General features: G+C 40.0%; 1 protein-coding gene and 1 long non-coding RNA gene across 4 annotated transcripts in view; one reads left to right on the top strand and one right to left on the bottom strand.

The window, feature by feature from the left end:
* The window catches only part of FREM1 (FRAS1 related extracellular matrix 1), a 151,329-nt gene that overhangs the window by 24,778 nt on the left and 104,298 nt on the right, over nt 1–22,253 (bottom strand). The window contains exons 29-32 of the mRNA XM_089678089.1: nt 16,352–16,501; nt 9,834–10,036; nt 2,279–2,326; nt 472–642 (exon numbers count right to left, since the gene is read on the bottom strand). Of these exons, the coding sequence (XP_089534215.1) occupies nt 472–642; nt 2,279–2,326; nt 9,834–10,036; nt 16,352–16,501 (572 nt within the window). The remainder of the gene's footprint in view (nt 1–471; nt 643–2,278; nt 2,327–9,833; nt 10,037–16,351; nt 16,502–22,253) is intronic.
* Nucleotides 1–22,253, top strand: part of LOC149461570 (uncharacterized) — a 522,205-nt gene that overhangs the window by 444,032 nt on the left and 55,920 nt on the right. The window contains exons 3-6 of one of the 3 annotated variants that reach the window (XR_016312818.1): nt 18,200–18,225; nt 19,070–19,104; nt 20,100–20,189; nt 21,327–21,425. This is a non-coding gene — a long non-coding RNA (uncharacterized LOC149461570). Of the gene's footprint in view, nt 1–18,199; nt 18,346–19,069; nt 19,169–20,099; nt 20,190–21,326; nt 21,426–22,253 lie in introns of all 3 variants that reach the window. The other 2 variants (XR_016312820.1, XR_016312819.1) reach the window with 2 other exon arrangements.

The following is a 22,253-nucleotide window of genomic DNA, read 5'->3' as shown; positions in this document are numbered from 1 at the left end:
AATTTGCTAGCAGGTAGGCTTTCTTTGCAGAGAAAAGGCCTTAGACGCTAGCAATTTTCTTCTGAATGTACAGTGATGCTAACATTTGGAGTTCTGTGTAAATTTTTGGCATTACTTTGGTGCTGGTTGCATGTGTGCTTGGGCGTCGACAAGGTGGTAAGGGGGATTATGAATGTTGCATTTTTTTTGGGGGGGGGGGTTGGAAGCAAGGCCTTTATGTTAAAAAAAGTTCCCACCTACAACATTGTGGACTTTAGTCCCACTTTCAGGGCCTGTGGTGATGGGCTTTTGTTCACTTCTAGCTAGTTTTGCATTCCTATACAAGGCTATGGGAATGCCAAAACCTGCCTGATTCAGGCTAGTTACAGGTCAAAATGATGTCAACTGTAGGTCAACAAACCATAATATGTCCTTCCATATTTTATGTATTACAAAACTCAGTCAATATTACTGTAAAAAACAGCCACATACCTGTTTAGCAGTATCAGAATATATGGCCCTGTCTGACTGTGGAAGTTCTGTGTTCTGTGCAGGGACTTTCATTCTCTTCTGGCCATGACTCCTTACTGATAACTTGGCTGTCTGGGTTGAGTTAAATGATGGCTTTTCTTCTTCTACTTTAAGTGACACCATACTGTGATACTACATACAAGTAAAAATGTGTTGCTTTAAATAAAAATTAATATTTTATGCAATGCACATCAGTTAACCTAAGGCATATTACTTTAACCACTTCCCAACAGTGCTATAGCCAAAAGATGGCTACAGTATGGCTGGCTAGTTCTGGGAGGGCATGCATGGACGTTCTCCCAGTACCACACCCCCCATGCACCCCTTGGGGTGCACGCTGTGCATGATCTGTGATTGCTGTGTCCTTCGGACATAGTTGATCACGTGCCCAATCAGAGCCACCTTTTACATGTGACCAGCTGTGTCCAAACACAGCTGATCACATGTAAACAGGAAATGCCAATTACTGACAGCACAAGAGGAGAGTCGGTAAGCAGAATTTCTTAGGGGACATCTACACTGATCATTAGGGCACTGATCATCAGTGCAGCCAGTAGTGCCCATCTGTGCTGGTTTTCAGTGCCTATCTGTGCTGGCTTTCAGTGCCCATCTGTGCTGGCTTTCAGTACCCGTCAGTGCCACCTATCAGTGCCTCCTCATCAGTGCCCATCAGTGCAGCCTATCAGTGCCCATCAGTGCCGCCTATCAGTGCCCATCAGTGCCACATATCGTGCATCCTCATCAGTGCAGCTTATCAGTGCCCATCAGTGCAGCCTATCAGTGCCCATCAGTGCAGCCTCATCAGCGCACATCAGTGAAGGAGGAAAATCGCTTATTTACAGCACTTTTTAACAGAAACTAAAAAAAACTTTTTTTTTTTTTTTTTTTACAATTTTTTGTTTGTTTAGCAAAAAATAAAAAACACCAGTGGTGCTAAATATCACCAAAAGAAAGCTCTTTTGTGTCAAAAAATTGCTAAACATTTCATATGGGTACAGTGTTGCATGACCGTGCAATTGTCGTGCAAAGTGTGACAGCGCAGAAAGCTGCACATTGGCCAGGGCTGGAAGGGGGTGAAAGTGGGTAGGCAAGTGGTTAAAGTGGAACTTTACTCATAACAACTTGATAAAAAAATAATATTCTGTAGCAAGGAACATACATTCCACAATAATAATTATGCCACCAAAATTAGTGTGTGCTTTAAATTGCCTCCAACATTGTTTCTTCTTGCTTTCAAACGCTAACACACACTGAGCTAGTTCATATCACCCTCCCAATCCTCAGTTACTTACTTACCTAGTGCTTGTTAGCTACTAAGTAGTTAGTGAGTGTAAAAGCTCATAGGGATTGATTTACTAAAACTGGAGAGTGCAAAATCTGGTGCAGCTGTGCACGGTAGCCAGTCAGCTTCCAGGATTATTTTGTCAAAGCTTAATTGAACAAGCTGAAGTTAGAAGCTGATTGGCTACCATATGCAGCTGCACCAGGTTTTGTACTCCCCAATTTTAGTAAATCAACCCTTTTTGACTTTGGGGGATTTCTACCTTCCTTCAAAAGACACACAGGCAGTTGGAATAAGAGAACCAGCTGGGCGGAGGTAAATATCATTGCCAGATGTGGCTAGACTGGGTACCAAAATTAGTTAAATATGTAGCTGCCGAGGGGAGGAGTGGATTAGATCAGTTTATTAAATGTTTAGGTCAACTGTTTTATGTTTTCATGTGCATGTCTTGTAATATTTAGCTTTCACTGTTGAATGGTTACTTACTTGATAAATTGTATCAGTTCCTTTGTTGTATACAGATGAAGGCTTAACCTGAAAAGAGGAAGATAAAATATATTTTCTGTATATAAATAGATTGGATTACAGCAAGGCATTCCAAGATGTTTATACATATTACAGTGGTGTCTTCTGAACGCTGAGAATATTGCATGTGCCAATTTCACAGTAAAAACCAGAAGAAACACACGAAAGAACACAGCTGACCAACAGAGATCAGTCTAAGAATAATACAGGCATACCTTAGTTTACAAATTTAATTTGTTCTGCGGGACTTTTCGTATAGCAAACAATTTGTAAACCGAAACCCTGTTTCCTATAGGAATGCATTGAAAGCCAATTAATCCGTTCCTGAGGTCAGAAAAAAGTAAACGCTACTAAAATACTGCATGAGTTCTTTTATCAAGTCATGCAGTATTTTAGTAGTGACAACCATGTGTTAATGTTTCAGCTGTCAGCGGGGTTCCCCACTAACAGCTGAATGTAAAAGAATTTCCGGCAATTAAAAAAATTAGTAAATAAATGCCATGGGGGTTCCCCTCAAAATCCATACCAGACCCAAAGGGCTTATTTATTATGGTGCCGGTTTTTAAATGTAATTACCACTTTTTTTTTTCTTCACTATAGCTCAGAGATTCAGCTCTCACTTTTCCCCCAGCTAAAAGAGAATGTTTTCTTTTAGTTTATTTCCCCAAGTTAAAAGAAACACTGTTTCCTTTTAGTTTCTTCAAAGAAATAAAGCTTCCTTTAACTCTGGGGAAAGCGACAGCTCTGTGAGCTATAGTGAAGAAAAAAAAAGCTGGCAATTGCATTTAAAAGTCGGCACCAACATACACTTCGTATTGCAAAAATAATTCAGAAAAAATTCATAAACTGAGGCATTATTTTCAATGGATTTTCATTTGGAAACCGAAAATTCTGTTAACCGAGGCGTTTGTAAACTGAGGTACACCCAGGGGCGAACTGGCCATTTGGAAACTCGGCACTGCCCGAGGGCCCGTGGTCAGTAGGGGGCCCCATGAGATGTCCCTGGTACCTTTTTCATAGGCTTTTTTGAGTTTGAGCAAGGTCACATGGGTCCCATGATCCCCCATTTCCCCGGGGGCCCCATGAGTTGTCAGTCTGCCCCTGGGTACACCTGTACATTAGCATAGCTCTTTTCTCAACTTACAGGAGCAATACTGTAACAGTTTGACAGTGCATGTTGATGTGTCTCTTTACAGTATATAATTAAGTGGAAGAAAACTTTAAAGGATAAGTTCACCTTTTTACACCAAACTAATAAATGCACATGTTTTTGCAGGTAAAAAAATGTGCATTTATTATTTTTGTCTGCAGGAGCCTGTAAACCATTGCACCAGCGTTCAGCAGATTACTGGTGCCATGCAGGTCTCCTGCAGATCTGTCAGTATATCTGCTTGCCTGTTCAGGATGTACAGGCAAGCAGCTATACTGACAGGACAATTCAATGAACTACTAAGACACTCCACAGTGCCGTGGTAATTAATTGAAAACTACAAGCCCACAGCCTCTGAGGCTGTCGGGACTTGCAGTTCATTCACTCATGAAACTCTGTAAATGTATGACATGGCTGTGTAGGCGGAGTCCCGCACAGCCACCCTGTTTTCAAATCTGACAGATAATACAGGGATCTTCTCCCCGTAATTCTATCACAAGGAGGGGGGGGGGGCAGCGAGCAGCGGCTGCAGCAATGGGGACATGTTACATGTTCCACCCTAAAATTGAGTGGAATATGTAATATGTTCCCAGAGGTGAACTTATCCTTTAACTATAGCTATTCTTAAAAATGTTCTTTCCGCCCTCCTCCTGCCAATCCTGCCTAACCTGTAAATAGAAAGATCTGTTTACTTACCTGTGTTTGCAGCTCAGGGATCGCTTGACAAAGGTTAGGAAGTCTAGAAACTGTGATGTCACCCCTAGACTCCCCTAGCCCAGCTGTTGTTGGCACTCCCTCTTCTCCCCTGCAGCAGCCGCTCACTGACACAGGAGAGATGAGCTGTGGGATCACGTGACTGGACCAGAACATATAAAAAAAATAGGCAAGTATACATATTTTTTTATTCAGGTTAGGCAGGATAGTTAGCAGAAGTGGAGACAGAACATTTTTAAGATTAGTAAAACTTAGGCTTTTCTTCCACTCTAATATTGCTGGGAATACATCCCAAACCTGATCACTAAAGCCTCATATAAGCTTTAACATGTTAATGTAATCTGAAAAGTAATTTTAATCATTTTTCAACTTGCAGGTTTCGTTAAAATACCATCTGAGGATCTTGCTATGAATATCCTTGTTCAGGCACTTCCTGTCATGGGGTGACAACACTCCTTGTCTCTTGTTTTTTTTTCTTCAGCGTTGTCACCCTGTTCTGCCAACGTTTGATGGAGGCACATTATGTAGGCATGGTCCACTGTTGTCAGGAAACCTGACCTGAGAAATGTTATGCACCCATCACTGAGGTGCATGTACCTGTATGTAGTATTGATTGTATATCATATTGTATATGATTAGGCCCACACAAGGCTGAAACATGTAAGTAAAGAAGGATACCTGTTTTTTAAATCCTGTATTAAATAAAGGAGTATTATGATCCCACTAGAGTGTGCCGGTCTACAACTTCATATTGCTATTGTGGCTGTCAGGAGCCTCCCAAGCATCACACACTTTGCACCAGATCTACGCTGACTTTCAGACTGAGCAGAGGCTGGTATTTAGTTATGTAGTATTGCAGTGGCTGCTATTTAGTTATATAGTATTGCAGTGGCTCCTATTTAGTTATGTAGTATTGCAGTGGCTGCTATTTAGTTATGTAGTATTGCAGTGGCTGCTATTTAGTTATGTGGTATTGCAGTGGCTGCTATTTAGTTATGTAGTATTGCAGTGGCTGCTATTTAGTTATGTAGTATTGCAGTGGCTGCTATTTAGTTATGTGGTATTGCAGTGGCTGCTATTTAGTTATGTAGTAGTGCAGTGGCTGCTATTTAGTTATATAGTAGTGCAGTGGCTGCTATTTAGTTATGTAGTATTGCAGTGGCTGCTATTTAGTTATGTAGTAGTGCAGTGGCTGCTATTTAGTTATGTAGTATTGCATTGGCTGCTATTTAGTTATGTAGTAGTGCAGTGGCTGCTATTTAGTTATGTAGCATTGCAGTAGCTGCTATTTAGTTATGTAGTAGTGCAGTGGCTGCTATTTAGTTATGTGGCATTGCAGTAGCTGCTATTTAGTTATGTAGTAGTGCAGTGGCTGCTATTTAGTTATGTGGCATTGCAGTAGCTGCTATTTAGTTATGTAGTAGTGCAGTGGCTGCTATTTAGTTATGTAGTAGTGCAGTGGCTGCTATTTAGTTATGTGGTATTGCAGTGGCTGCTATTTAGTTATGTAGTAGTGCAGTGGCTGCTATTTAGTTATGTAGTATTGCAGTGGCTGCTATTTAGTTATGTAGTAGTGCAGTGGCTGCTATTTAGTTATGTGGTATTGCAGTGGCTGCTATTTAGTTATGTAGTAGTGCAGTGGCTGCTATTTAGTTATGTGGTATTGCAGTGGCTGCTATTCAGTTATGTGGTATTGCAGTGGCTGCTATTTAGTTATGTAGTATTGCAGTGGCTGCAATGCTGTAGCAAACTATATGTCATTCAGCTAGGGTTTACATCTACTTTAAAGGATAAGTACACTTTTACAACCATTGCAACAATGAACCAAATAGCTCTCAGGACTCCATAATTCAAATATTTAGAAATCCTGGCATTTTACTGCCTGGCCAGCCCAGTTGGCCCAGCTCTTGCTCTGTCAGACTTAAATTGTGAACATACAGTCCAGCATATAATGCTTAAAAGGTTTGTAATTCAGGCTAGTCTTGTGATTCAGGTGGCATTGTTAGAATCCATGGCTAGGTTGATGGCATCATTTCTTTTCACTGCCGTAATAGCAACCCTTTCATGTCAAAAAAGAAAATCTGCTGATAGGTCCCTACAAGAGAAGAGCTATTATACAAGCTGGTGGTACATGTTTCCTACCTTCACCCTTTTCCAGTGTTGCAGCTTTCACTAGTCTATTCAGTGTTTGACACCTATAGGAATGTCAAATGTCTTTGCCCCCAGTGGTGCAATATGTTTTTTTCCTTCGACCCTTATGTCTCTGCTGAGTCCTGCAGTGATGCAGAGGTCAGTGTATGGACACAAGAATCCAACAGTCATAGAAGTGTTGAATGCTGAACAGTCAGGCTGTGAATGCAGCAATGAAACAGAGGGGACATAGGAGAAGCTTTTTGTTTTAACATGACATGGTCGTTTTAAAGAGACCCTGCCACCTTGCCTTTGCAGGGCAAAGTGACAATATCTCTGCAATTTTAAATACTTACTGTTGCTTCTGTTTGATGAAACACATTCTAGTGCATATACAGTACTAAGGGGAGATTTACTAAAACTGGTGCATGCAGTATCTGGTGCAGATGTTTGGTAGTCAATCAGCTTCTAACGTCAGCTTGTTCAATTAAGCTATGGTAGTAAAGCTGGAAGCTGATTGCTTTCTTTGCAGAGTTGTACCAGATTTTACACTCTCCAGTTTTAGTAAATAAACCCCTATGTGTTTAATAATGCACAGAATATCTTCATGTGGCATGTACAGGGGTTGGATAAATATATGAAAACACTATATGATTTGCAGGTGTGAAAGTGAAGAAATGTTTTGTGTTGAAAGAGGAAGTGATGTAACATTCTTTTACTTCCACTGTGTGATGAGACACCAGCTAACAGGTGGGAAGCCTCACTTTTGTCATCCACTGCGTGTGCTGATAGTAATACGGCGTCATATCAGAGCTTACTGAGCTTCAAAGAGGTTAAATTGTTGGTGCCCACGTAGCTGGTGCCTCTGTGAATGAAGTTGCCAATTTTTTTGCCATGTCGCGAGGTACAGTATCAAAGGTTATGACAGAGTATACAGTTTCTGGGAAAAGCATAAGCGTGGTCAACATGGTCAACTGAATGAAAGAGACAAAAGGACATTGCGCAGGATTGGGACCCAGGATAAGAAAACAACTGCTGCAAATGTGACTGCAGAGCTCAGTCTTAGTCTTCCAAAGTCCATGTCCACAAAAACTGTGTGGAGGGAACTCCATAATTAAAACAAATAAGGGTGAGCTGCAATTGCCAAACCACTAGTGACAGATAATAATGCTCAGAAGAGGGGAGAGTGGTGCAGCACCCAAACTATCGATCAATGTATGACTGTAATATGGTCCCATTAATTGAGCTTTACACTTTTCCCAACCACTGGACATGTTTACGTGTAGTGAACACCGTCCCAAGCTTATGACCAGGACTGTCTTGTGCCAAAGGTAAAGCATAGTGGCAGCAACTATGTACAAATTTTGGCTGACCATGTACACCCCATGGTGCAGACATTGTTTCCGAAGACAGTAATGCTCCGATTCACACAGTTGGTGTTGTCAAATTGTGGTGTGATGAGCATGCAAAGTCTTGCACCTTGCCTGGGCACTGCAGTCACCAGACCTCATGTCATAGAGCCACTACTGTCAATTTTGAAGAACAAGGTATGGCCTCTGACATCTCTGCAAGAAGTGGAACAATTTTTGCATGAAGAGTGGTATCCACCATCCAAGACCTACCATATTTAGAAACAATTTTGTTCATTTACCTGGTGTTTCCATAATTTTATCCAACCCCTGTATCTTGCAATGAAAAAGTTTTTTTTACAACCTTGGTATCACAGTACTGAGACTCCTAGTGGCAGAACTATAATTTAACAAACTGCTATTTGGCCCCCCAACCCCCTTATACTTACCTTGCCTGCACTCCCTCACTGTTCCTGTCTCATTTTGCAACACTTCCAGCATTCTGGGCACCATGGAGCATTTGCTCCTCTGTCACAGTGCTTTAGCCTAGCAGCCAATCGTAGGCCCCAAGCACTGTCCATACAAATAACTAAGGGAGTGACAGAACTGTTCCTGTAGGTTGCTACATCTGATTTCAGTGCTTGTAGCGATGGAGGAAGAAATGGCAAGGGAGCCCAGGCAAGGTGACTATAAGGGGATCAGAAGGGTCCTTAACAGGAACATTGTCAATTTGCCCTGCATGGGCAAGGTGACAATGTTACTTTACACAATACAAATTTGTCACCAACCTACCCCCAGCCTTCTGACTAAAGAAAAATTAGTCCTTACCACACTGATTGTGAGGTGACCACTCTGATAATGCAGCTTATTCCTTCAGTCAGTATGCATCCAGTGTTAATAGTCTGTGCAGTAGAGTGCAATAGAGTAGAGCCTGACTGACTCACAATGCAGGCTCTCACTCGCCCGCATCATGCTCTTCAGCACATAAGAAGCTAATATAAAGAAAGATTCAGGTTCCTAAACTAACTGCATCTAAAATACTTTTGTTTAATGAATATTTAACTAGATAAAATTATAATCTTTTATATCTTTCTGGAGTATTGTTGTAAGAAGTTTGTTTGATTTACTCCAATAATATTAATGATAAAGTCTCGATTCATTGTTTTTATTTTATTGGCAAATATAGTTAAACTATTTTTTCAAATTTTATTGCCAAGATCTCTTTTTTATTCTTGTACCAGAAATGTACTTAGTAAATTTTTATAAATTAAAACAAAAGGTGTATTTTTTACTTAAAATAGACATTTCAAACATTTGCATTTTAAATAAGCTTGCAAGCAGTTGGAAATGCATTTAATAATGTGACGTGATAGTAGAGAGTTACCTTATTGCTGCTATTTTTACTTAACGCTACAATCTGTACACAGGCTGTATAAATAGGCTGTTAGAATTAAATTTGCAAGTTGTGCTGAACTAGAATTAATGGTCTGTAAGATGCCAGCAGATTTACTACATTAGGGCATTCTGTTTAAGCGTAAACGTGAACCTTGTCATTAACCGCCTAAGGCAAACTCCGATATGTCTATGGATAATTGGAAATAATTTTACTATTTGGGTGCTGGGCATTCCAAATCATATTGCGACATTTGGGCATTATCTCATATAATTAGTGTGCAAGTCAAACATTTCCCTTGGGTGCCTATTAAAATACTTTAAAACCAAGTTTCAATTGCTGTGGAAATTGCATGTTGTGTCCAGATTTTACATTGCTTGGAATGCAGGATTAGTTTTCACTGCTTACTTTGTAGACTCCAACAATGCAAATGAGTAGTGGAGTATGAAATATGTGTGTATATATATATAGGAACATATTTAAGGTAATTGTAAAGGTTTACATATTTTTTCCAAAATAACAAACATTGTATACTTACCTGCTTTCTGCAATGGTTTTGCACAAAGCAGCCCCAATACTTATTTTTGAGTCCCCTGCTAGCTCTTCTGATTCCTCCTGTTCTGAGTGCCCCCATAGCAAGCTGCTGTACAAGCCATAAGTTAAGACTTTTATGGATAAAAGCAGAAGCATTATTGTATGTGTTATCGAAATTTATAATAAAGCAAGTATGCCTATTTAGTTAAAGTTTAAGTGTAATTCTTATTTATGTATAGTCCTTACAGATTTTCCGTTTCCAATAACCCGAAGTCTCTTCTTTCCAGTTTGTACAAGACTGATATGTTCAGGTACATCTCCTCTAATTCCCTCATCTGTCGTTTTCAAATTAGGAATGGGAACTTCCACCAGACCAATTCTGCAAGGACTCCATTTTGGTTGGGAGGTGCAGTTTTGTAAATGTTCTCCAACATTCTTTTGACAAATACCTAAAAAAAATAAAGTAGGCTCTAAGCAGAGTACAGTTTGCATTTAATGCATATGTACATCCTAACAGTCAACCTCTTTCTTATTTGCTCTCTTCTGGTTTGCTAAATTTACAGTTGAAAGTATTTTGTTAGAGAGTTTATGATAGAGCAGAAAGGAGGCCGCAATAATTGTGAGGGGACAGGGTCCAGGAGACAGGTGGTGAGGTGAGCCTCGGAAAGAGGTTTGGCAACATCCTCAGTGGTAACAGGACCAAAGGAGGAGAGTATTCATTGTGGTGTTGAACCTGGTATGTTGGTTGGAGGAGGAAGCTTGGCACAGGAGATCTCATCACGAATTGTGTCAATCTTGTTCTTGAAATGACTGGCAATCTCCTGTGCAGTAAGTAAGTTGGTGGTGGAGGCAGTGGGGGATGAAGTAAGGAATTAAGGGTAGAAAAGAGTTGATGAGGATTGGATGAGAGGGTATTAATGAGAGTGTTGTAGTAGGCTTGTTTAGCAGTGTGGAGGCTGGAGTTGTATTTGAGAAGGGCAGATTTGTAGATTGTGAGGTCTTGCAGGGATTTGGTTTTATGTCACGCTTGCTCAAGAGCACAGCTGTGTCTCTTGAGACTTCTGGTGTCATATGTTTGCCAGGGTTGTAGCAGGAGAGGCCTGGTTCTGCATGTAGGGAGAGGAGCAAGTATGTCCAGGTCTGATGATAGTAAGTTGTTGTAGGTCTTGGCAGGACAGGGGTGAAATTTTATGATAAAGGCACTCGGTAGGAAGGGAAGGGCTGAGGTGGCAGAGGTTTCTGCAGGTATATGTTTGCTGGTTGGGGGCATGGGAGGTAGGAGACAGGGAGAGTGTGAAGCTGTTGAAGTTGTGATCAGAGAGAGGAAAGGGGGTGTTAGAGAGGTTACAGGGAGTGCATAGGTGGGAGAATACAAGGCCGAGGGTGTTGCCATTAGAGTGAGTGGTGGTTTGTGTCCATGTGAATCTTTAATTTTTTTTAATTGATTTTTTATATATTTTTTACATTTTTTAGAATGTATTTATTTGTTGTAACTGCTCTGTTGGAGGGTCTTTGGTGAAATATCAGGGGTCTAAACAGACCCCTGATGTCTCACATCTGAGACCTCAGATGTGAGACATCAGGGGTCTGATGTCTCACATCTGAGACTGCGAAAGGAACTGAGGACATAGATTCATTAAGTTAATTTCTCTACAGCTTCAGCTGCACAGAGTAATGAATAGAAAGCACTCACAAGCTTCCTGTTAATTCACAAACACAGTTTACTATGCTTCAGTGACGAATGGACACAAGACCAATCAGTACTGACTGCTCACTGAGTATATTCAGGAAATAAGGAGCAGCAGCTGCCAGCAGGATAGGGTAGGAGTCAAGCTGGCAGCACTGCAGGGGAGGGGGCCCCAGCAGCAAGGGGATGGAGGTGCAGAGGCTAGAATTCATCCCTCTGCAGTGCAGGGAGAGGGAGGGAGAGGAGGAGGAGAAGTCCGTAGCACTGCAGGGGGAGGATGGAGAGGATCAGTTTCAGCAATAAGGCAGTATAGCTGGACATCCTGCTCGGCAGGTGCCCAGACCTTCCTTTGGAACTGAAGGGGCATGGGCCTAGTACAGGAGGGCCGGCTGTTCTACCTTATCAGCAGCCCTGACGTCAGGGAGGCAAGCTGGGACCTGGACTGAGGAGAGCTACTTTTTTAATTTTCCATCTTCTTTCTTTTTCATTCTGTTACTTCTTTTTTTTTTAATTTTACTCCTCTTTCTTTACTATAATTGTTCTAATTCCAACTTGTTACGTTATTGCTTACTGGTTACTACGTGGATCGTAGGTACTCTTTCTGATGATATAGGATACGCCATAGTATGGTACGCCAACTACTGACTAGAGGATTTGCACACTCCAACTATGCAATGCACAAAAATCAAATAGAAGCCAACAATTCCTATTTAACTTAATGCAGTCACTTAGAAATACTGTATACCTTATACCTTATTGACATGTATACTGTAAATATTCCAAGAGATTACATTTTTGGCAATTTACTGTTTTCTTATGACCCTTGATCACCATAAATGTTTGTATTCTGGCTTACTGTGAAACAATAAACACATTAAATTATTTAGCACTTTTTGTTTTAGACCAGTTTTCTTTATATGATGTTGTAGGGTGTATACTAATGTAACATTTTAGTTAGTAAAATATGATTTCTGCTTGGTACTTGTTTTTTTCTTTGTGTACCATGCATTTTAGGATAATTAAAGATGTGTCTGATAATCACGATTATCAGAAGCAAATGCTGTATGTAGACAAGACCCAAAGGACAGGTATAGCCAAAGCTATTTTGACTTTACTTCTCCTATGTATCACAGGAGTACAGTTTGTTGAGTGAGCACAAGAGGGGCTGAGCAGAGAAACAGAGCAGGAGGGGCAGAGCATAGAGTCAGTGACTGACAGGCACCAGCTCTCTGCAGGCTGAAAATCTAAAAATGAGTGATCAGTGGTGTTTGATCACTCAGTTCTCGGTCTTAAAGGCGGCAGGGAAGAGCTGCAGCTGAGATCAGTGCTGCAGCCATCTAGGTGATTATGAGTGTTATTTTTTTTTTTCTAGAAGTTGAACTTTTAAACTGTGTACAAATGAAAATCCCAGGGAATTTTTTTGTGAGAACAAAATAAGTAATAAACCAGACAAAATAAAATGCTTAAGATCTTCTCTATGCACTTCAACAGTTTGACTGCTGCTAACCACGTTGCAATGATAATGAGGTCTGACAAACCCCAAACTGTGTGGAGTGAATAGGGGAGACATTCTGAGCACAGAAATTCCATTATCTTGAAATATAGATGTATTTATAATAGATAGCAATAGGCTGTGTCAGCTAAGAATAATAAAATATTTTGGCACTCCTATTGCCATGCTATTTGAACTTTCTGATTGTATTTAATCTCCAGGGACATGAAAAGCAGCTGCATTTAGTAGCTCCAAGCTCTCATTTTACCGCTGAAACTATTAAGAGTTATTTATGAGGGCCACTGACTCTGACAGACTGGACTTAACCGATTCAGCAGGGACCGGACAAATTTTGATCTATGTATGGGCAGAGAGGTTGTTAGATCGACATTTGTACAACCACTCGGATTTTCCCTGCTTGATCAGCTGATCAATGTATTCTGACTGCAGGAAAGTCTCCCAGTTGTCAGAAGAAAATAACCCTGCATGGAAGTTTCCCCCATCTAAATAAAGTATGTTGATGGGGAAATTGAGTCAGTTTTTTTATGTACAACCCACTGGTTCAACTAAAAAAAATTACTCATCCACATTATGAGCTGCTTTAATCTGTAAGTGAATTGGAAACTGCATTGGACCAAATACCGGGTGAATGTTAAATACCGTATTTTCCGGCGTATAAGACGACTGGGCATATAAGACGACCCCCTACTTTTCCTGTTAAAATATAGGGTTTGGGCTATACTCGCCGTATAAGACTACCCCTCTACCAACCAATCACGGCAAGCGATGTACCAGTATTTTCTGTATTTTCTGTGCACACTGTGCACACTGCATACAAAGCCTGCTTGGATTGGGTGGGTCAGCTCTCCCTGCCTGCCCAGCCCTCCCTGTCTCCAAGATGATCTGAGAACTGCCACAGTTGTTATTATATAATAATTAATGTTAATTACCGTATTTCATAAAGGGGTCAATTACACAAGGTACTGCCTAGCTGACGCTTCTGCGCATGTCTTCGGCAGCAGTAGACGATCGCTGATCACCATTCCTCGCAGAACTGCATGAGACGTCGGATGCAGCAGTGCTCGATTGAGCTTGACTGAAACTGTGATATGCAGAGAAGGGATACACATCGGGTAGCGGCAAGAAGACTCTTCTGCGCATGTCACAGTTTCAGTCAAGCTCAATCGAGCACTGAACGGCTGCATCCGACGTCTCATGCAGTTCTGCGAGGAATGGTAATCAGCGATCGTCTACTGCTGCCGAAGACATGCGCAGAAGCGTCAGCTCGGAAGTACAGGTATGGTTTCAGCACAACACCCGGCGTATAAGACGACCCCCGATTTTGTAGAAGATTTCCAGGGGGTAAAAAGTCGTCTTATACGCCGGAAAATACGGTAAGTATTTTTCATGTTTAATCCCTTCTATTTTACTGATGTTTGTCTGTTCTGTAATATATTTTCTGTAAATATTTTGTGCTCCATTTTGTCTTTCAATAAAATGATATTTACAAATCTTTAAGCTGAATATCTGAACGCTTTAACTAAAAATTAAAACAGTTATAAACTTAAAAGGTTTTTTGGGGGGTTCCCCTCTTAACTTTAAAGAAGCCCACAACCTTTGAACAAATCTTTGTCCAAGGACCTTATCAACAAGGATCAATTCCCTCTATATATAACCTGAGGACCTCCCTTTGACTGCAGACTCTAATCATTATATGCAGAAATGGTCACAAGCCGTTCAACAACCTATTCCCCTTAATCAGTGGGGTCAAATCTGGGACATCGCTTCCAAATCATCTAGATGTGTAGTATACAAAAAGAAAACTTATAAAATCATGATGTTTTGATATAAAACACCTGAGATTCTACATATTTTTTCATATTTTTTTGGCCATGTGGGTGTATCCGACCCTTTTGAAGGGAAATTATCATTCTTTTGCAACAACTTCTAAATATCACCCTTCTTTGAGCCTATTCACTTTCTTTTGGGCCTTCTATTTCCGGGTTTACCCAAACAAGTCAAAAAACTAACTGTACATATCTTGACAGAGGCCAGGAGAATTGTTCATTTGAACTGGCTATCTATAATAATACCCCCCTTGTCTGAATCATTGAAAGTTAATGCTGAGATCAGAAGAATGGAGTATTTGACTGCCATTAAAGGTAATGCTGTTTCTCTCTTTAAAGCCATATGGGAGCCATGGGACCTCTCATTCCACACTTCTCTGCCCCCTCCCTAAAGCAGTTGTAAAGCCCACCAACCTTTACGGACAACATTATTATTTTATACACTCCATCGATAAGTACCCTCTTCTAAGAAACTTCCCTTTAGACTCATTTACATACTGTTATATCTAGTATTTGGTCTAGAACCTGTTTTCATGACTTTGTGTATCTTTGGATGTGCCATTTGGAAAACATGATAATTTCTTCTCTTGAGATTTCATTGTCAACAGACATCTCTTGTACAACTTATCTACATTGCACTATTGTATGCCTAAGACCTTTTTGTATGGGCCTTTTTTGTTATGTATTTGTAAAACCTTTCAATAAAATACAATTATAAAAGAAAAAAGGTTTTTTCCTTATTGCATTCTCTGCATTAAGGTAAAAAAACTTCCAATACTTGTCCCCCCCCCCCCCCACCCTACTTCCTAAACACTTACCTGAGCCCTCTCTTGATCCAGCACTGTGCCCGTCTGCAGCATTGCTGCTCTCTCTTCCTGTTCTCACAGGAGACACTGAGGGCAGTGGTAGCCATTGGCTCCTACTGCTGTCAGTCAAATCTTGCGAGGAAAGAGCAGCGAATCATGGCTGAGCCTGGCTGTGTGTGTCTATGGACAGCCTGGCTCAGGAGCACTCCCACACAGGTTGCCTCTCAGCACGATGATTACTGAGGGGGAACCCGCAGGAAAGGAGGAGCAGACAGCGCCAGTGGGGGACTTCAGGAGGTAAGGGGCAGCTCTGTGCAATAAAATTGAGCAGGTAAGTATAATGTTGTTTTTTATATTAATTTAAAAAATAGCCTTTACAACCACTTTAAGGAATCTCTTAAAGCTCTAAATAGGAATTAAAGATCCTTGCCTCTGTGAAGAATAATCATAATGTAAATTCTGTTACATTCCTGTTTGGGTGCGGCAGTGAGTAATGGAAACGCTTTTTAAAGGCAAGAATTGTAACAGCGGATGCTGTGAATGGTGCCAGTTCCATTAAAACATTTGGTGGCAACAGTTTGTATGTATAAAGGGTTAACTGCTTAGTTAACTTACCCCAGTGATGATCACTCTCATTCTGCTGGTGCTTGTTGTCCTAGAGAGGGAAAATCTCTGCACAGGGTGGAATCTGACAGTATATTCATCACACATGCATTACTAAACAATTATTTTAATAGCTGCACTACAACTAAAGGTTATCTTACAATTATAGACTCCATACATATCACCTACATAACAATAGTAAAACTAGAAAAAAGAGCACCTTTTTTGTTATGAAAGCTATCATTATTGGCGACATTTTGTTACTGAAAGAAAGTAGGTTTTTTGCTAAGACTGTTTCAAATTTTAAGATGGAGATCAAAAAAGAATACCTCCTCTGGGGTCCACAATTTTCACTACAGCTCTTGTCTTAATGCCAAGAACAGCATTCACGGGAGAATTCAAAATGACTTCAAAGGTCTCATCGTCTTCTTCTAATCCATCCTGGGTAATTGCTATATTCCAAGTCTTGGTTGACACTCCTACAACAAGTAAACATTTCAATTACTCTTTTAATTACTATTTCAAACAACCTGGTGATAGGGAAATATATTAATTAGCATGTCTGCAGTTAGATGGGAAGAGTCGATGGATGCCATTGTGCTTGCAAAAATCTGATTGCTCTCCCGCTGTTCTCTCCAATCACAGAACATGCCTGTAAAAGCCCCTGGACAGTATTATTTAACCCATACTGTGCTACTAAACATGCAAAGATGTTAATTCAAGGCATTAGTAATGCCATTTTCTTTTAGATGGGATTTTGATACAATCTGAATTTCTAACTGCTGTAAATGTGATCATGTTTTTGTTTCTGAAGGATAAATCAGTACACAATAAACTACTCTAAGGTGGACAGTCAAAGCCACCAAGTAACTGAATTGATACTGAAACATTTTGTTAGGAAAGTAACATGAACTGCTTAGTATGAAGAGTTACATTTCACATTAAAATGTTTACACATATAAGCAACATTAAGTGCCATCTGTTAAACTTGGCAATACACAATTGGGAATGTTTTGTAGATGGTTAATGGTTTGTTGCCTAAGGGCCTTTTTACACTAATGTGCTTTTATGTGGATAATGGTTCACATATATTAAGAATAAACAATAAATGTTAGTGCACATGGGTTCCTATGGCCATGTTCACATGCCATTGAAAAATCCAGCACGTAGCGGATGTTCCTCTTGGAGAACAGTGTAATTATCCTTAGAAGGGTGCTTCTGAGGCATTGGAAGATGCATGATTAGGATGCCTTATTAGTTTCAGAATTCTATTTAACATATATTGCCATGTGTGTCTGGAGGCAGTGGATGTTACTCAGTTTTTAGATGTTGTACCCAGTCAACCCTTCTTTGCCATTGTCCTAGGAAATCACACAAAACACTTTTCAGCCTAAAACTGTGTTCGTTGGCCAGGGCTGGTCTATATTGGAACTGTTTCAGATAATGGACCAAAAAAATATAAACTTTAATCATACTCTATGTTCTAATTGTATGCTAGCATTATTTTTGTGCGTCCAGACTTCTGTATTTACAAGTGAGGGTAATTAGCGGTGAGCACAGGGCTAGTGTCGAAGATAGCAGAACAAAGTTCAGTTACGTACTGGCTGAAAAAAAAGACCTGTTGTTGGGTGTTTCTGCCTACTTTATTTTTTATTTTACTTTGAATGGTTGTATAATTGGAAATTGCCAGATTAAGCTGGTGTCATTAGATGAATATATTTTACACTGTAGGCATTACATTCTAATGTTGAAATGAGCTACAACCTGTGCAAGATTGCTAGCTTTACATCACAGATGTTTCAGAATTTCTTTTAACTTGCTTTGAAGCAAGTTTTGCACAAGAGCATAAGCCTTTTAAAATGTCTTACATAACTGCTCTCTGTCTTTCAAACAAATACACCTAATTGTAATAACAATCTTCTAATTCCTGTTACCCATGGATACAAATATACTGCTTATTCTTAAAAAAAAAAGTTCTATCCATTTTCCTAAATTTATACTTAAATAAAAGACAGCCTCTGAATATCTGTTAATGTATTGTTTATTGTTGTGTGTCTCAAGGAATGAATTGACATGCCTATTCAAAGCTTCTGTGTATAAAAAAAATTATTTGAATGAAGCTTACACTAAATTTGCCACTAAATTGGTAATTTTGTATTTTTATTTTTTTTTTACAGGAAACCAGTATTGGAAAAACTACAGGGTCTGTACTTGTTTTCTGTTTGAAATGAGTAGTTGCCTGGCTTTGTGCTGACCCACAGGCTGTAACACTTTCTGTGTCACTGTCTCAGAACAAACATGCAAATCAGAAAAGTCAGATAAGGTAACAACAGTGCTTACAGGCACTTTTTTAAACAGATGTTTGTGAATCTGTTCAACCCCTTGAATCCTAATTACAGGTTATGCACAGGCCTCACATTTAAGCTGGCCATAGATAAACCGAATCTTGACTGGTTCAGCAGGATTCAATCCATCTATGGGCAGGTTGGTTGTACCCAGGTTGATCCATTTGTTGACTTGGGTACAACCAGCTGGTCAGATTTCTTACATGCAACTGCTGCCAGCGGCTATATCTGCTAGAAGGCTCCCCGCCAGCAGAACTCAATAGCGTTGCAGAAGGGATGCAACCATCAACATTGACTGTTTTGATGCGGGTATCGAGTGATTTTCTTTCCTTTCACCTGTGGAAGGAAAGAAAATTGTATGATCTAAAATCACACCCTGCCTTCTCATTCAGTTAAGCAATGCCATTTTAGTGAGTTGTCCAACACCAGAATTGTAATCTGCCTTTTGTATCAACCTACTGGTTCAACTGTACAATGAAGCAAGAGCCCAGGGGTTATATTTACCCCTGGAACTCTGGAGTTGTTCAATCAATTTGGACACTTCTGACCAAAAGTATTAAACATTTTGACAGCCCCCCAGATATGTGCATGTGTGGCTATCTTTCCAGCACAAAAAGGGCGTATCAGGAAACAATGCATGTCGCTTTGCTGGGCAATTATACTATCAAGACAGGAGTTTATAATTAATTTTTTCCATCTCAGAAGATGTGGAGGAAACATGAGAAAGCTGCAGGATTGTATCCTTTGATTCATTGATATCTACTCATGAAGGTCGGCTTCCCACTAGGAAAAGAATCTAGGGTAAGATGACAATCCTAATTGCAGGACAACATCATATAATTGAGATATGCTCTAAATTGGGGACTTCATAAGTGAGAGAATTAGTTATGATTCAGCTATTTGAAGGGATGTATGGAGTTTGGTAATGTTAGTAGAAATCGTGATAGTTAAGCATATTTTCCATAGCCAATATTAGGATGGAGTCTCTGAGTTCCACCACAGGTTTAATCACTGAGTCTTAGACAATATGGTATAAAAAAGGCAGTCTGGTGACCAAGTGTAAAATTGTCAGTCAAGAAGGCCTGGGAGCAAGGATGAAAGATCTAGCAGTGGCATTATGATTGTAAGGCCCCTTTCATATGGGCATCTAATCTGTCTGTTTTTCAACCATCTCTTGATGAATAAAAAATGGACAGCAATGCATTCCTATTGGCAAACACATAAACAGACGTTGCCAGTTTTTTTGGCTGCTTCCGTTCAGGTCCGTGTTTAAACAGGACAAGTCTGCATTTTTGTTCTGTTTAAAAAAACAGAGGCGGACAAAAAAACAAATGTAAATGGATGAAAAACGGATGTGAACAGAACGGAACTAAATGGAAGATGGATGTTAACTGATGTAAAATTAATCCATTTTTCTTAGCAAAAACATGACTGAGCGGATGATGCCCATTGCCCATGATGTTGGGCATGAAGCACATCCCATATTGCCAGCAAAGTGATGGTCAATGGTGAAGTGTATGGTGAGAGCAGCCTATAATTTTTAGGAATCCAAGGTATGTTGTGGAGAGTAGCAGTACCCAAGACACATTTTAGGTTAGGTTAACCTAAATAATTCTAGTGAAAACTGCTGCCTGGTAATAGCGCTTGAAGTCAGTGCTAGTTAACTTGTCTGTTTGGACCTTGATAATATAGCATGAAAGATCCTTGTTTTCCTTGACCCAACAACATTCAGTGATCAAAGAATGTAACGTGAAAAAAAAACAGGAGTTATGCCCACTGGTAACATTGCAGTGAAAGCATCAGGACCTTAGACCTGGACAATGTAAGGTTCAGAATTTCTGATTTATTTAGATTAATTTTGAAGTTCAAAATGTTGCTGAACGAGATCAAGAGTGACATAAAATAAGGGAAGGAGCTTGCTGTATATAAAACAGGATTGTTTTACATAAACAGATGTTGTTTTATTTAAAACAAATTATTCACATATGCAGATTATTTAAGTATTTGTTCATAGTCTGAATCCAATGAATATTCAGATTTTGCCTGATGGCAGAGAAGAGTGGCTCTACAGAGATGGCAAACAACAGGGTGACAAAGGGCATCCCTGGTGAGTGTCATTATGAATTGTATAAGATTTGCTCAATGTGCCATTAATCCAGACTTAGACCATAGAAGCTTCATTTAATGACAAGAATCAGTGGTGCATTTTAGGTCAGAGGCCAAAATGTCAAAGTTTCCATAAAGTAACCCCAGTATACCCTATCAAATGCCTTTTCTGCATCAGTTAAGAGTAGGGTGGGCTGAGATCGTTTACATACATAAGCTATCGGAGAGATTGTCCTAAGGGAGTTGTCTCTGACCTCCCTACAAGGGATGAAACATGAGAAATTCTCCATGGAAGGAAAGGAAGAAATCTAGTTGCAATCACCATAGTGAAAAAAATTATATCTCATTTAAGCAAGAAAAAAGGGCCTATAAATGCCCAATTTAGGTAGTACAGTTATGTGTGTCTGGGGGGTTAAGGCAATATTTCCTCTCCTTCTGTGATGGCGTTAGCATAAGAGGTTAAGTGTGGTATTAAGATTTCCTGAAAGGTCCTAAAAAATTCTAAGGTAAAATAGTCAATTAGGTGCTTTACCCATAGCCATGCCTTTCAATGCTTGGAGGAACTCTACAGCCTCTAAAGCTTCAAGGGAATCAGTCAATAAAGATAGTAGGTTTACCTGTCACAACCTTTATACAATACATAATACATTCCTGGCAGAGATGAGCCTGTGATAGGGAGATATTGGTGGTAACATTGCATAGATTTTGATAAAATTCCTTAAAGGCATGAACTATAGCAGGGGTAGTATGTACAATCTCATACATGAGTGTTTTAAGTTTGGAGATAAACAAGGCCTTTTTTTGCATTTCAAAGCCATGACAAGGAATTTCTCTTGTTTATCATCCCATTCAGAAAACTTTTAGAAGATTAAGTGAAACGCCATCCCGCACTTCAGGCCCTGGTTCCTGCACATCTTCTCTACAATGACATGCTTTTCTTCACAGAGCACTTGTGAGTGTATTTTCAACTGTTTATTTCATAATAAAACTACTACACAGTACTGCTGTCTGGCACCCCTTTCTTTCCCTTCTGTCTTTTGCAGCCACTGGGTTCCCAGCCTGGACAAGGAGCTAGCGTTTAGCAGTCATTCAGTAGTTAGCTGATGATTTTTTAATTAGTGTTTGTCCATACCTCCAGGTGCATTGATATCATTCTTTTACTGTATGTGTTAATTTTATACTCTGTTTATTCTCTTCTTTTCATTTGATTGCAACCATCAGATTACTTTTTTTCATGCTGGACTCTGTTGATTGTTTCTGGACAGATCAGCTGCTGCACTCGGACTATCTAACGTTAAACTTTTAAAGATACCAATATACACTTTATTGCCAAAAGTATTGGGACGCCTGCCTTTACATGCACATGACCTTTAATGGCATCCCAGTCTTAGTTTGTAGGGTTCAATATTGAGTTGGCCAACCATTTGCAGCTATAACAGCTTCAACTCTTCTGGGAAGACTGTTCACAAGGTTTAGGAGTGTGTCTATCGGAATGTTTGACCATTCTTCCAGAAGTGCATTTGTGAGGTCAGGCACTGATGTCGGACGAAAACGCCTGGCTCGCAGTCTCCACTCTAATTCATCCCAAAGTTTTCTATGGGGTTAAGGTCAGGACTCTATGCAGGCCAGTCATGTTCCTCCACCCTAAACTCACTCATACATGTCTTTATGGACCTTGCTTTGTGCACTGGTGTGCAGTCATGTTGGAACAGGAAGGGGTCATCCCCAAACTGTTCCCACAAAGTTGGGAGCATGAAATTGTCTAAAATGTCTTGGTATG

This window comes from Staurois parvus, unplaced genomic scaffold (assembly GCF_062004578.1).
Source record: "Staurois parvus isolate SC_StPar_1 unplaced genomic scaffold, SC_StPar_1.0 ptg000198l, whole genome shotgun sequence".
NCBI classification, from domain to species: Eukaryota; Metazoa; Chordata; class Amphibia; order Anura; family Ranidae; genus Staurois; species Staurois parvus.
Note: the sequence above shows the minus strand (reverse complement) of the source record. Positions and strands in the feature narration are given on the sequence as shown.